Genomic DNA, 13916 nt, shown 5'->3' on the forward strand with positions numbered 1-13916 from the left:
TTGCCCCAGCTATCCGTGTCTTACCTTCTTTGGATAAATGCACATATATGATAAATTCTGGGGACACTTCTTGTCCCTGCCAAGCTGCATCCAGAAGCTTCTCTTAGGGGACTGTGGCTGGCTTCCTCTGATACCACTGTAGCCTGTGGTTTCCATCTGCAGCTCAGCAGGCACCTTAGTAGAGGGCAGCTCAGATGGCTGCTGCTAGCACAGCTGGCAGCTTCCAGCACAGCTGTCCCTTGCCATTGCTCTGCTGCGGAGATTCTACTGGATTCCAGGGCTCCCTTTGCGACATGTCTCTCCTTGTCTCCTCAATCAACCTCTCCCAGCCCATCCAATACCCTTCCCTGTCAGTGGGAGTAGGAATGACAGAGCCTCTTGCAGCTATGAGTTGTGCTATGTCTGTGAACTTTATAAAATTCTTCTCAAGACACTGGTACAAGCAATAGAAAGAATATCTGTTATACACAAATATACACCTCTGAATAAATACAGCCTCCAGCATGTGCTTCAGGAATGTACAGCTAGGAAGGGGAGGGCATGTGATTTGAACATGCAGTAAGTGGACAAGCACAAGCAGCAGATAGAGCATGTGACACAGACACTCATGTAGATTCACTCGGGGTAGGATCCAAAACTCTTGAGCTGAAAAGTGGCATTGATAGGACTTGAAGGATATGACTGCACAATTGGGACAGGCCTGCTGGAGGCACGTGCACACACGCACACAGCATAAACATTCACCCAGTATGTGTGGTGTGTACGCAGACACAAACACATGCTCCATGCACGCATTGCACATGGCCCTCACATATAGGCAAACAATGCTTTTTCTCAGCGATGCCGCTGGAGTATCCTAGTCACATCTCTGTTTCTGCTAAGAGGTTCTCACCCAGACCTGATGTTACCAAGACCATCTGAGAGCTGGGATCTGTGGAGCAGGAGGAAGAGAGAACGTTAGACATTTGAGCTGGAGAAGAAAATAGGTGTGGACACTGGGCACACAGTCGAGAGTGAGAGAAGGGGACAAATGACAAGAGAGGCAGAGCAAATGAAGGCTAAGGAGGAGCATGGCTAAGATGAAAGGAGACAGAAGCCAGACACAGAATATAGTGTCTGGTAATCCTCATGAGGTTTAACCTCATTCAGACTGGAGGGGAATTTAGGGAAGCAGCCAACCATGATGTGATCTGAAATTTAACTGAGACACTAGGGCCAACTCCCCAAGTTTTATGAAAAGACACTTAGGATCTTTAATACCTGAAGCTAGCCTATATTCCAGCCCACAATGAGATGGGACCTTCTCCATTTACCAACCCCACAGTGATATACTCTTCGAAGCAAACACCCCAGAACCCTCATTCCTGCAAGCCTCCCCTGGCCAGCCTCCTCTCCATCTCTCGGGGGTCCCAGAGGTCTTACTGCTCTGGCAGATCCAGGGGTTCTTCTCCCTGGCTGTGACCTCTTGAGCTTCATTCTCCTCCTCTTCCTCACCCTCAGAGAGCAGGTCTGAGATCTGCTGCTGCAGCTCGGGACTGATACTATTCTCTGCCAGGATCAGTGTCCGCAAGGCTGTCGGGTAATTCTCCACCATGTCCAGTAAGGTCTGAGCAGAACGAGAGCAAGAAGCGGGTGGACAGTCAGCACAGACAGATTTCAGATGAATAGAAAAGGGGTTTAGAGCTGCTTTATACTCTCTTCATCCACCATAACGCCTGTCCTAGTTTTTTTTCCTTATCTGCCCTCTACTGGCCCCCTACAACATATTAGGGACACTAAGGACTCTCCACCTTTTCCTGGGGAGAAGATGGGATTATTGCCAGGACTTTCTGGCTGTACCCAAGGAGGAAAGTACCACACACTCTGCTGTCTTCTACCTGCAAACACCCCCTGGCACCTCCAAGATTCTCTCAGAGAAGGACTGCAGGAAACCACTAGGAATAACTGCCCAACCCTTAAGCCCTATCTGCCCCTAAACTCCAATACTTATTTATAAACCTAGTTCCAGAAATCAAACCTTCTCCCTCATATTTCCAGAGACCCAGAGAAGCACAAAAATCTGCTCTGCCTCATTCACTAGAGTTGAGACAGAGCCAGGAGTCTCAGGCTAGGGTTAAGCAGCACCTCCAAGGGCTGAGAACCCCAGACCAAGGAAAGGAACAGATGGTAGCAGCACTTATAGGTGCAGAGACTGCTCTGAGAACATCCCATGATGGGGGAAAGGGAGGTGGAAGTAGGTATAGCTCCACTGTTTGTTGGAACTGATGTCCCGGAGGGGCAGATGATGCTGTATCAGCACCAGGCACTCCTTACCTGAGCTGACTGGTCGGTAAGTCCTGTTCCTTCTAGGTCCAGAACCTCCAGGGTACGACTGGAGGCCACAGCAACAGCCAGCATCCCTGCTACCTGGTCACCTGGAGGAGAAGAAAGCCAGGGCATGTCAGCACAGTCTGGCTTCACGTGCCATTGGGCCAGGAAGATCCTGGGACTACCCTGTCCCAGTGCTACCGGCTATGTGCCAAGAGCACGTTGGAGGAGGAGGTGAAGTTTTGTTGGTTGTGAAAAGAGAGAAGTTGTGGGGAACAGACTGTTAGTTGTGATTGGCTGATCTGGGAGTGAACACAGAGAACTTGAAGGAACATAGCAAAATTCTCTTTTACAAGAAGACTTTGTACATCAAAAGCACCTACCATCCACCCACCCAAGAGCCTTTTGTCATCATCAGTGGGGAAATGCAGAGATTAGCCCCAGTCAGTAGTAGAAATCCTGGTTCCCTGCCTTCTGCTCTGACCACTAGCCTCCACTCCTTTTCAGAGCCAGAAATACAACCCAAGTCTTGGCTCCCAGGATTCTGCTCTGACCACTAGTCCTCACTACCTCTCAGACCCAGGAATAGATCTCAGGAGTCTATTATCCTAGCCAATGGGGATGGCTGCTTTGGTGCTGGCCCTGCTGGCAGCCAGTGCCTTTGAAGCACTCCTCAGGGAGGAGGCACCATGTTACCAATCACAGTCCTTTGAACTACCATGTCAGGGTATGTCTACACTACCCTCCTAGTTCGAACTAGGAGGGTAATGTAGGCATACCGCACTTGCAAATGAAGCCCGGGATTTGAATTTCCCGGGCTTCATTTGCATAAGCGGGGAGCCGCCATTTTTAAATCCCCGCTGCTTCGAACCCCGTGCAGCGCGGCTACACGGGGCTCGAACTAGGTAGTTCGGACTAGGTTCCTATTCCGAACTACCGTTACTCCTCGTGAAATGAGGTGTACCGGTAGTTCGGAATAGGCACCCTAGTCCGAACTACCTAGTTCGAGCCCCGTGTAGCCGCGCTGCACGGGGTTCGAAGCAGCAGGGATTTAAAAATGGCGGCTCCCCGCTTATGCAAATGAAGCCCGGGAAATTCAAATCCCGGGCTTCATTTGCAAGTGTGGTATGCCTACATTACCCTCCTAGTTCGAACTAGCGGGGTAGTGTAGACATACCCTCAGGGACTCTTAACACAGTAAGAGTATGCCAGGGTGGGGTGAGTGTTGGGGGGATGAGGCAGAGAGGGAAAGGAGACCTGCTTGACCTGGTTTCCTGGGGCAGGTAAGATGTGAAAGCCACATGGCCTGGTCCCTGCCTCATCAGCTGCTAATCCTGCTCCAGCAGCACAAATGGGAAGAGAATTGGTTTCCATGGCAACCATTGCCAGGCTCTTCTCCTCCATGCTTTATCTTCAGGGAAGACACTGGGGGGCGGAGGGACTCTTCCATCTGGCAGACCAGTGGCGGAGGCGGAGGGGATTTGGAATGGGAGGGAGTAGAGGAAGGTCTGAGCGGAGGACTGACAAACACATAGTCCGTGGGACAGGTGAAGCCCAGAGTCCCGGAGAAGGGATGGTCTTTCCTCCCTAGGTTGCCTGCAGCTGCCATCTCCTCTGTGAAACACATCTCATGCATTTCCCAGCAGGACACGTGTCATCACACAAACTACCAGCACAAGTGGGATTAACTGGCTCCCTCGTCTCAGCACAGAGGACTGAATGGGCTATGAAGAACGAACTCCCCTCTCACTAGGGTGACCAGATAACATGTATGAAAAATTGGGACACTTGTTTTTTGGGGGGATATAGTATAGTAAGACAAAGCTCCTCATATCAGGACATCTGGTCATCCTACCCCTCACCTCCAGCCCAGGGCAGGAGAGACAGAGTTGTAGAAGTGACGCTGTGGAGCAGCCTGCCCTACCAGTGCCCCGGAGGTCCCTGGTCTAGATTCAGTCTCCAGAGCTATCAAACAGCACCTTCAGCACTGTAAACTCGCACAAAGCCTGCCAAGCTAGTAGTTTGGAGCCTCTCATGCCTGTGCCACTCACCAAGGGGATTGTAGTCCAGGTTCAGCACTCGCACCTGGGAGCTGTGAGCCACCGCAATGGCCAGGCGCCCCCAACCTTTGGCTGTGACACCCGGGTTTGCGCTCAGAGTTAACTCTTTAAGGCCTGGAGAAGAGAGAGAAGCCAAAGAACACCCTAAGGACACAGACAAGTTAACAAACCTTCCAAAGGAGAACCTACTCAGCCAATCACACAGCAAGGAAGCGGCATGGATTGGTGTTTCACAATTCCCTGCATCCTTACTGGTAGACAGGGTATGATTTACAGAATGATTATAATTAATCATCTGATTAGCACTACTGCCTGCAGTGCTGCCCCTTCATTTGCTCACAAGAAGCAGGGCTACCTGACACCTGCCTACCCCAGTCAGCAAATACAATGGAATCAATCTCAGCATGGGAGGGGAGATGGGCAGGACAGACAGGCACTGAAGTTTGAGTTCCAGGAGGGGTAGCTGCTGTGTCTATTGGGAAGCCTGTGGTTAGTAGCTGGTTAGGATGTTGGGGAGAGGGTCTGGAGACAGAGCCCAGGCCTCAGACCTCATCCTCTTTCAAGTCAGCAAATAGTTATTCCCTTCCCTGTAAAAGAGCCACAAGAGCTCATTCACTGTTAATTTCCAGAGGAGCCAATGGGGTGCATTTACTGTAAATCCCAGTGCTGGGGGTAGGGAAAGGGGGGAACAATGTGCATTGATCTGCAGTCAGTGTAAATGTACCAATCACTGCTCGGGCTTCACGAGTGCAAAATATTAACACCCAATCAGAAGTCCAAGCCTTGCGCTGCCCTCTCCCCAGATTCGAATTCTCCTATCATGAAGTAGCAAACTGGCCACCATTCCCCACTAGTATGGAGCCAGTGGAACAGTCTGCTGTACCAGGAACCATGATCCATGGGACGCAGCTCCTCCCCTTAGAAGTGCACAAGGAGGAAGCAGAGTCTTCACCCAGTGCAATTGCTCCTATACTAAGGGACTGTTTAACTGCAGTGATGCTGGGAGGAGAAACCTTGTGGCATGTCTCAGCAGAGGAAGCAGTGTTGAGGCAAGGAAGTTTAGCTCTGAGCAAGAGGAGCCTGAGCCATATATGAGTTCCACTGGCCACTGAATGCACCCCGCAGACCCTTTTGCTTACCTGACTTGGCTCCATCGGGAGGCAGAAGCCCACAGATCAAATTGATGCCCTCGTCACCCAGCATGCAGTCCCCCAAGTCCAAAGCCACCAGTGAGGGATGGATGGAGAGTGCTGGATTGAGGAGAGCTAGGCCGGCATCTGTCAGGGGGCTCCCATGGAGGCTGCATAGGTAAAGGCTAGGAATTATTAATGTGCCTTCCTTAGGGTACAGGGGACTGGCTCAGCAGATGGGAACCAAGAAACAGGAAGAAGATAATTAATACCACTGCCTGGTAGGAGCAAAGTTCCAAAATGCCTAATGCTGTGTTCCTGAATGAGGGAGCTTAGAACAAACTGGGAAAAAGGGGATCTGGTGACAGATGGTAGAGAACAGATAGTTCTCTCTCAGCATGGGAGAGGAAGCAGGACTGGGGACAAAAGGGATTTAGAAAACTCCCTCCTGCATGGGACAGATGGTGGTCTAGGGAATTAGGGATGGAGAGGCATCCCCCTTCCAATATAGGAGAGAGTATGGACGACGGGAGAGGGATTGCTTAAAGAATCTCTGTTCTGTTCACTCCCTCTGGAGCATCTGGCATTAGCCGCTGTCGGCAAGCAGGATACTAGGCTATATGGACCTTTGGTCTGAGTCAATGTAGAGTATATGCCAGGAAAATACAGATGGGAAAGATGCAGAGGTGACCTCCTCCCAGCATGGGATGAGGCACTTGATGCTTAAAATCAATAACTTTTCCCCCCCTTCAAATAAGAATGAATTTATAGGACTGCAAAGCAACAGAGGATGGGGTGAGTCAACCCTGTCAGACCAGGCAGTGGAGACAAGCACATGTGCTCACTAGGGATATTTCCCTTCATGATGGTCACTCTTGGGGGAGGGGGGTGGCACATCTCCATGGCACCAGCAAGGTCTCCCCTACTTACAACAGAGACTGGACAGAGCGGTTTGTCTTCAGGGCTTCCGCCAGTTGCTTGACTCGGTTGATGTTGGAGACAATCCCCAGGTTGAGATTGAGCTGAGCCAAGGAGTGAGATTCTGCTACCCCGCGGCAAATGCGCCCAAAATCCCGGTCAGAAAGCTGGCAGCCCCGGAGTGACAGCAGTCGCACTGAGTTCTCCCGCAGGCTCTCACAAATATCCCGGATCTCAGCACTTGATAAAGTCTCCCCAGAGATCTGGATAGACCCTGGCAACATTTTTTTAACAATTTTGGCAGAGAGCAAATACAATCAGACACTTGCAGAAGCTGCTGTGCAATCTAGATCTGTGCAGGTAAATAATGTGTAAATTGAATCGGTGCAGGTGAATAGTGTGCAATCCAGATCAGTGCAGGTAAGTAGTGTGCAATCTGGATTAGTGCAATCAGTGCTGGGATCTGCTGTGCAAATCTAATTAGCTGTAAAGGATTTTGTGCAGTTTGGATTAGCTGAAGTCTATTGAGCAATCTGAATTGGTGCAGGTAAATAATGTGCAATCTGGACCTGTGCAAGAGCTTCTGTACAATTCTAATCCCGGCAAGTAACTAGTGCCAATCTGGAGCCCTGCAGGCGTGTTGTGCAATCGGGTCAGTGCAGCGCTGCTCTGCAACCTGGAGAGGTGCAAGGAAACGGTGTGCGATCCAGAGAGGCAGGAAAATAATCTCCAATCCTTGTAGCTGCTGCGAAATGCGATGCAGTTACGGGTAGAGTCAAGAGTGCAGTCCGGCTGGAGTACGATTCCCGGGATGGGAAAGAGGTGTGCAATCCGCAACGGAACGGGGTACCGTGCGATCCGGATGACCACGAAGGAGGGTCTATATCCAGACCGGATCGCCGGATTCGGAGCCAGCCCGCTGATGCTACGAGAAGACAGAGCCGAAGCAGCCGCGGCGCCCGTGACACCGGGGAAGGGGAGGGAACGGAGCTGCGCTGTCATCCAGCTTCAGAGCCGCATCATGGGCCGGGACCTCCCCGGGCGCGGATCATCTCTATGCCGGTGCCCAGCGCCCATCCCCCGCTAGCCAGCCGGGGACGCGGCTCCGCCGGCCGCCGCACCTGCTCCCGTGGCACCCGGATTCCCGGGGCGGAGCTGGCCGGGGCCCCGCCCGGGCCCGGCTCCCTCTGCACCTGGCTCTGGAGCCCACCGTGTAGCCGAGCCAGAGCTGCTCCTCCCCCTCCTACCGGCGCAGGGTGCAGCTGTAGGGCTCGGGCTGCTGCCTCCCTCCCCCGGGAGCCGGCTTTGTTGGGGGCCGGCCCGGCTGGTTCCTATAGCCACAGACTGTCACAGCAAGTCTCCGCCTCCTGCCTCGCCTGGCCCCGCGGGGGCCACCTTCCTTCCCCCGCCGCTTCTCGCTAGCGTCTGCGGAGCCTGCTGGGTGCGGGGCAGCAGGTGCTTGGCTGCGGACGTAGGAAGGCTTGGGACCGCCCACCCTTTCCTCAGGGCCACCTGGCTGCACTCGGGTGTGGGATACGCCCCTCCCCTCTCCCGCAAACGTAGTTAAGGCAGGCGGAGGCCTTGTACCTCAGACACCTCTGGGAAGCCTCAGGTTCCCGCCCAAATGGGAGGCGGAGGAGAACGATGCAGAGCCAGGTCTCCAGTGCAACTAGCGCTGAGCTCGGGAAGGCAGAGACGGCAGCGGCCCAAGTGACAGAGTCACAGGATTTCCAAGGCTGAGGGGATATTTCAGGGAGCCATGGGACTAACAGAGCCTTGTCTGAAGCACCCAGACAAAGGGCCAGGAAACCATAGACATTTGGGAGGGCGAGGTGTGTAAAAAGGACCCAATTTCCAAGCCTGTGGTGGATGGGTGCTGTAATATTGTTGTGGCAGGGATATAAGTAAAATGCCCCAGAGCACTGGATCGCAATACCTCCAAGGCAAGGGTTAAAATAGAGGGGGCCTGCCCTCTGGGAATCTGTGCTGCCGCAACAGCTTCCAAATAGTGGTTTGGGGTCCTGATGACTAGGCACTTTCTCTTATTTGATTGAGGAGTTGCAAAGGAGGTGGCTGCTGAGGCCCTTGGCTTTAGTGCAGCGGTTCCCAACCTTTTCCAGATGGGGACCCGTTTTAACAATTCAGGAAGACTTGGCGACCCTGGGCAATTCAAAAAATGTGTGAATAGCTCCTTCAGAGCCACCTGGGGAGACATCTGGTGACCCTTTTGAAATGTAGTGGTGACCCATATTTGGGTCCCAACCCATAGGTTGGGAAACCCTGCTTTAGTCAGATCTGTCTGTCCTTTTGTGTTGTAGGACAACTCTCCTTTGGTCTACTTAACATCCTGATGTGATCCAGGGCTAGTGACTTGGGGCTAAAGCTGCTTGAGTTGGACACAAGATCACAGAGACAGCTTGCTCTTTTTTGGATAAAGACTTTGGCTATGTCTACACTCACGGCTTCTTGCTCAAGCACGGCCATTCTTGCGCAAGAATCTGCAGAGCATCCACACTTCCTGCCCGCTCTTGTGCAAGGAAATTTACAGTACGGCGTGGTAAGAGAGGGCTCCTTGCGCAAGAGTTATACTCTCTTTTTATCAGGTGTAAGCCCTCTTGTGCAGGAGCTGTTGTGCAAGAGGGCAAGTGTGGATGCTCGGCAGGGATTTCTTGTGTAAGAAAGCCCTATGGCTAAAATGGCCATCAGAGCTTTCTTGTGCAAGAGTGTCCACACTGCCATGGGAGCTCTTGCACAAAAGCACAGCTCTCACATGGCAGTGTGGATGTTTTCTTGTGCAAGACTTCTTGCACAAGAACCTTTGCACAAGATGTTCTTGCGCAAGAAGCTGCCAGTGTAGACATAGCCTTTGAGAGGTGTCATAGCTGGGATGTTTGCAAGTGGAATTGCTTCTGGGAAGGTTCTGGCCACCTGTGTTTAGTGTGATCAAGTTCTATGCATGTGGCCTGCTGTTTAAGCTAGAAATGGAAGAAACCCGTGCAGTGGAGTTTTCCCAGAGGCCAAGGCCTGGGGCTGCTCTGGTGGAAATAAATCAAGGCTTGAGAAGGAAATAGCACATTCTCTTCTGCTCAGTGACATATAACAGAGTTGCATGGATTTCAAAGGCTAAGGAGATAACCTAAGGTATCATGGGACTAGCAGACCCTTGGCTGAAGCAGGGAAATGAGCAGGGATTGTAGAGTCCAGGAAAGTTTCTCTGGAAGAGGAGGAGAAATAGTGTGTGAGTGTGGAAGGAAGGATTCTTGAAAACATTGTATCAATGAAGGTGGTCAGGTAGGTTCCCCACCCTCCAACCCTCTCTGTCCTTTCTTTGGCAAAGGAAGTGAATGAAAGCTCGTCAGGAAATGATCTGACAGAGCAGAGACCTGGGAATTTCTTTGATGTACACTAGTGCCCTCAGGGCTCACAGTCTCAATTAGTGCAGACTATTGGTCATGTGCCTTGCTCAGTGCAGGGAGGCAGCTAGTATGAAGGAGAGAAGGAGGTTGGGAAGTGTCCCAGCTTTGCATATCTCAGCAGCACTCACTGCACAGGACTTTTCTGGCCCACTCCCATGAAATTAATGAACTAAGTACGACCAATATAGGTAAAGGGGGCCTGACCATCTTCCATTCACAGTGCTCCCCAGGCTGCAGATGTGAGGGAAGTGGGGAAACTCAAAGCTCAGGTTTCTAAGAGAATTTTGCAGGTGGTAGGAAACAGGAAGCAGAGAGACTAGGGCTAGATTTCACCAAAAGCAGCCAGCGAGTGATGTGGAAACTGCATACATAGGCAGCTTTCTATAAAGAGCTAATCAGCTAAGGAAAAGGATTGGGTGCTGTAGATAGAAACCCTGAAGCAAAATCCCATCTAATAAGTAACTAAGAAAGCAAAACCAGGCTCCTGGGCATCAAGCATGGGGGTGGGGGAAGAGAGAAGATGGAAATTGAAGGAGAAATAGGATGCCAGGGAGCATGTTAAATAGCCATTCAGCTTTTCACTATGGAATGGAGAAGGGGTCACTTGAGCCAGGATTTGCATTTCATGTGGTGGCACAAGGGAGCATACAGGTACGCAGCAGAACAAGGCAGATAAGTATCTGGGCTCAGGTGACAAGTCCAAGACTTTGACTTCAGCACCTAATTTTCTGTGAAGGTGCCTGAATAATCCTTAGCTGTTTTCTAACACTTTCCTGCCACCACTTTATAGAGATAGGTGAATATCTGTCTCCCCATATCACAGCAGGTGGGATAGTGATGGAGAGAGTTGATGGGGGACCAAAAGGTTCAAAAACCCAGGTAAGAAGATTCACTGAAGCAAAAAGTGGGTTTGTGGAGAAGTAACTGCATGGCCCCTGGAACAGGAGAGGGGCCATTGTGATGCCAGCACTGGCTCCCTGCATCCAGGTGTCTAGTGCTAGTAAAGGTGATGTTTTGCTAACAGGGAGTTGCAGAATCTCCTGTGTGTGCAGATTAGGTGTCTGAGTGAGAATTAGGCCCTTGGCTGTGTAGAACAGCCGTGTGTCATCACAGCCCAGACAGATACACAGTAGCTCCAGTGGAAAGGATGGTTAGATAGCCAGCCAGGTCATCTTTCAGTGCCTCTGGCCAATACAGGTTGAAAGGGACATGTTGCATTCTCCCTCATAATTACTTCCAAGCACCAATTACTCATGTTCCAATAAAAGGAAACTCTCTTTATTATTAGAGTGGCTGTGGGAGGAGAGCCCCCGAGACATACTCTGGGGCTACGTTCACACTGCAGGCTTTTTGGCAAAAACTGTTTTGCGCAAGAGTGCATCCACAATGCCATGTGATTTTGCACAAGAGATGTGCTTTTGTACAAGAGCGTCCATGGCAGTGTGGATGCTCTCTTGTGCAAAAAAGCTCTGATGGCCATTTTAGCCATAGGGATTTCTTGCGCAAGAAACCCGTTGCCCATCCACACTGCCTTCTTGCACAAGAGCTCTTGCGCAAGAGGGCTTATTTCTTGTGGGGAGAGGAATAACTTTTGCGCAAGAAGCCCTCTGTTCTGACGCCTTACTGTAAATTTACTTGCACACGAATGCGTGTGCCGTGTAGGCACTCCTCAAGTTTTTGCGCAAGAACAACTGTTCTTGCGCAAAAAGCCTACAGTGTAGTCATAGACTGGGGCTGTGTCTACATTGGCACCCTTTTCCGGAAAAGGGATACTAATGAGACAAGTCGGAATTGCCAATGCCGCGGGGGATTTAAATATCCCCCGTGGCATTTGCATGAACATGGCTGCCGCTTTTTTCTGGCTCGGGGCTTTGCCGGAGAAAAGCACCAGTCTAGGTGGGATCTTTTGGAAAATAAAGCTTTTTCCGGAAGATCCCTTATTCCTGATTTTAAGAGGAATAAGGGATCTTCCGGAAAAGGCTTTATTTTCTGAAAGATCCCGTCTAGGCTGGCGCTTTTCTCCGGCAAAGCCCTGAGCCGGAAAAAAGCGGCAGCCATGTTCATACAAATGCCACGGGGGATATTTAAATCCCCCACGGCATTTGCAATTCCGACTTGTCTCATTAGCATCCCTTTTCCGGAAAAGGGTGCCAATGTAGACACTGCCTGGGGCTACGTCTACATTGACCCCTTCTCCGGAAGAGGCATGTTAATTTCCAACTTCAGAATAGGGAAATCCGCGGGGGATTTAAATATCCCCGGTGGGATTTAAATAAACATGGCCGCCGCTTTTTTTCCGGCTTGGGGAAAAGCCGGAAAAAAGCGTCTAGACTGGCGCGATCCTCCGGAATAAAGCCCTTTTCCGGAGGATCTCTTATTCCTACTTTGAAGTAGGAATAAGAGATCCTCCGGAAAAGGGCTTTATTCCGGAGGATCGCGCCAGTCTAGACGCTTTTTTCCGGCTTTTCCCCAAGCCGGAAAAAAAGCGGCGGCCATGTTTATTTAAATCCCCCACGGATTTCCCTATTCTGAAGTTGGAAATTAACATGCCTCTTCCGGAGAAGGGGCCAATGTAGATGTAGCCTGGGTGTTTGCATCATTGTCTGTGAAAACAGCCAATACATTAGGTAAGAAGGCCTGGTTGCTAATCAGGTCCTAATCCAGGCCCCAGATCAGATTTAGAGAGCCATAGGGAAGGGACTTACGCTGCAGAGGATACATTACTCTTTCTTATGCAAAATGACTGGCTGACCTCTATCTACAGTTCAGCAGAATATAAAATCCTACTGGGCAGAAAATACCACTGTACACTCACACTTGGGCTTGTAGAACAAACTGGTTCTGGAAAAAGGAATGAAGCTACACTGCAGCTCTTAGCAGCAAGGATAGCAGGGGGTGTGAGGGTAAGACCTTATGCCAGGCTCTGAGTTTAATCCCAGACTCGGGTGTGGCACTCTCCACAGTCCTGCATACCAACATGCACTGTGCTTCCAGTGACCCTGAGGGAATTGGCTAGGACCCAGTCGGTGGGCCTGAGCTGGATGGACCATCTCTATGGGTGGAAGCAGAGACAGAGTGCTTTATCCCTGTGTTGGGAGACCAGCAGACCCAGTTGTAATGGAACCTGGCCTAGCAAGAAGTGCAGGTAGAAGCTAGGGATGTAAAATCCCATTTAATTGGCTAACCAATTAAACATTATGTTTAACCAGTTAACTGATTACAGTGGGGGCTGAAGCAGTCTCCCTATCCTCCATGGCCTGGCTGGAGCAGCCCCTCTCCTGCTTGCAAACAAAGGCTGCTCCTGCTGGCTGGTAGGAGCAAACTCTACCTGCCGTAGGGGGCTGTGCCGCACCCACCACAGACAAGAGCTGCTCTGGACAACCAGTCAGAGTAGCACCTACCTGCAGTGGGCCCTTGAGAACTGGGGTGGGTGGGGAACTGTTCCAGCCTCTACTGGTTAACCAGAACCAATAAAGCTTACCTGTGGGTGAGGCTTACCATTTAACCGTTCACATCCCTAGTGAGAACCTTGTGGCTATGTCTACACTGGTGGCTTATTGTGCAAGAACATCCTGCGCAAAGGTTACACAAGAAAACATCCACACTGCCATGTGCAAGATGTGCTTCTGTGCAAGAGCATCCATGGCAGTGTGGACTCTCTCTTGTGCAAGAGAGCTCTGATAGCCATTTTAGCCATAGGGCTTTCTTGCACAAGAAATCCCTGCTGAGCGTCCACACTGCCCTCTTATGCAAGAGTGCCACCACAAGAGAGCTTACACCTGTTGGAAAAGAGCATAGTTCTTGCACAAGGAGTCATCTCTTACCATGCTGTACTGTACATTTTCTTGCGCAAGAGCGGTGGGCAGTGTAGACGCTCTGCGGATTCTTGCGCAAGAACGGCCGTACTTGTGCAATAACCAGCCTGTGTAGATTTAGCTTGTGTCTATGGGCCAGGTAGCAGAGGGAAATGACTTTTGGGATGAGCTGGGCTGTAATCACCCCAGTGGCCTAGGGCTGTCTGTCTCTCCTTCCCCATCTCCAAGTCAGTGATGCTGTATCTGCTCCATTTGGTGTTGGAAGAATGA

The 13916-nt window shown here is 51.0% G+C and overlaps 1 protein-coding gene across 4 annotated transcripts; it reads right to left on the minus strand.

Annotated features, from left to right (window-relative positions):
* Nucleotides 1-667: 667 nt before the first annotated feature.
* Nucleotides 668-7962, minus strand: LRRC73 (leucine rich repeat containing 73). Of its 4 annotated transcripts, none has more exons than XM_075925011.1 (6): nucleotides 6428-7958; nucleotides 5507-5682; nucleotides 4359-4481; nucleotides 2314-2414; nucleotides 1495-1606; nucleotides 668-931 (listed from the first exon to the last, which is right to left on the minus strand). In XM_075925011.1, exons 1-6 carry the CDS (start codon nucleotides 6697-6699, stop codon nucleotides 861-863), a joined length of 855 nt encoding a protein of 284 aa, XP_075781126.1. In that variant the 5' UTR covers nucleotides 6700-7958; the 3' UTR covers nucleotides 668-860. The 4 variants fall into 4 exon arrangements, with proteins under 4 accessions (XP_075781126.1, XP_075781124.1, XP_006131387.1 ...); XM_075925009.1 differs by having other exon boundaries at nucleotides 1423-1606; nucleotides 6428-7956; XM_006131325.4 differs by having other exon boundaries at nucleotides 1423-1606; nucleotides 5507-5667; nucleotides 6428-7944.
* Between the last annotated feature and the right edge of the window lie 5954 nt (nucleotides 7963-13916).

The sequence above is a fragment of the Pelodiscus sinensis genome, chromosome 3 (genome assembly GCF_049634645.1).
Source record: "Pelodiscus sinensis isolate JC-2024 chromosome 3, ASM4963464v1, whole genome shotgun sequence".
Lineage (NCBI taxonomy): Eukaryota > Metazoa > Chordata > Testudines > Trionychidae > Pelodiscus > Pelodiscus sinensis.

What these genes read in the sequence shown, in the direction of transcription:
- LRRC73 (XM_075925009.1), bottom strand. Translation starts at nt 6,699, where the DNA reads ATGTTGCCAGGGTCTATCCAGATCTCTGGGGAGACTTTATCAAGTGCT. An exon ending in CGCTCTGTCCAGTCTCTGTT is followed by an intron (nt 5,683 to 6,427) that starts GTAAGTAGGGGA and finishes AATAATTCCTAG; the next exon opens with CCTTTACCTATGCAGCCTCC. An exon ending in CCTGGACTACAATCCCCTTG is followed by an intron (nt 2,415 to 4,358) that starts GTGAGTGGCACA and finishes CTTCTCCTCCAG; the next exon opens with GTGACCAGGTAGCAGGGATG.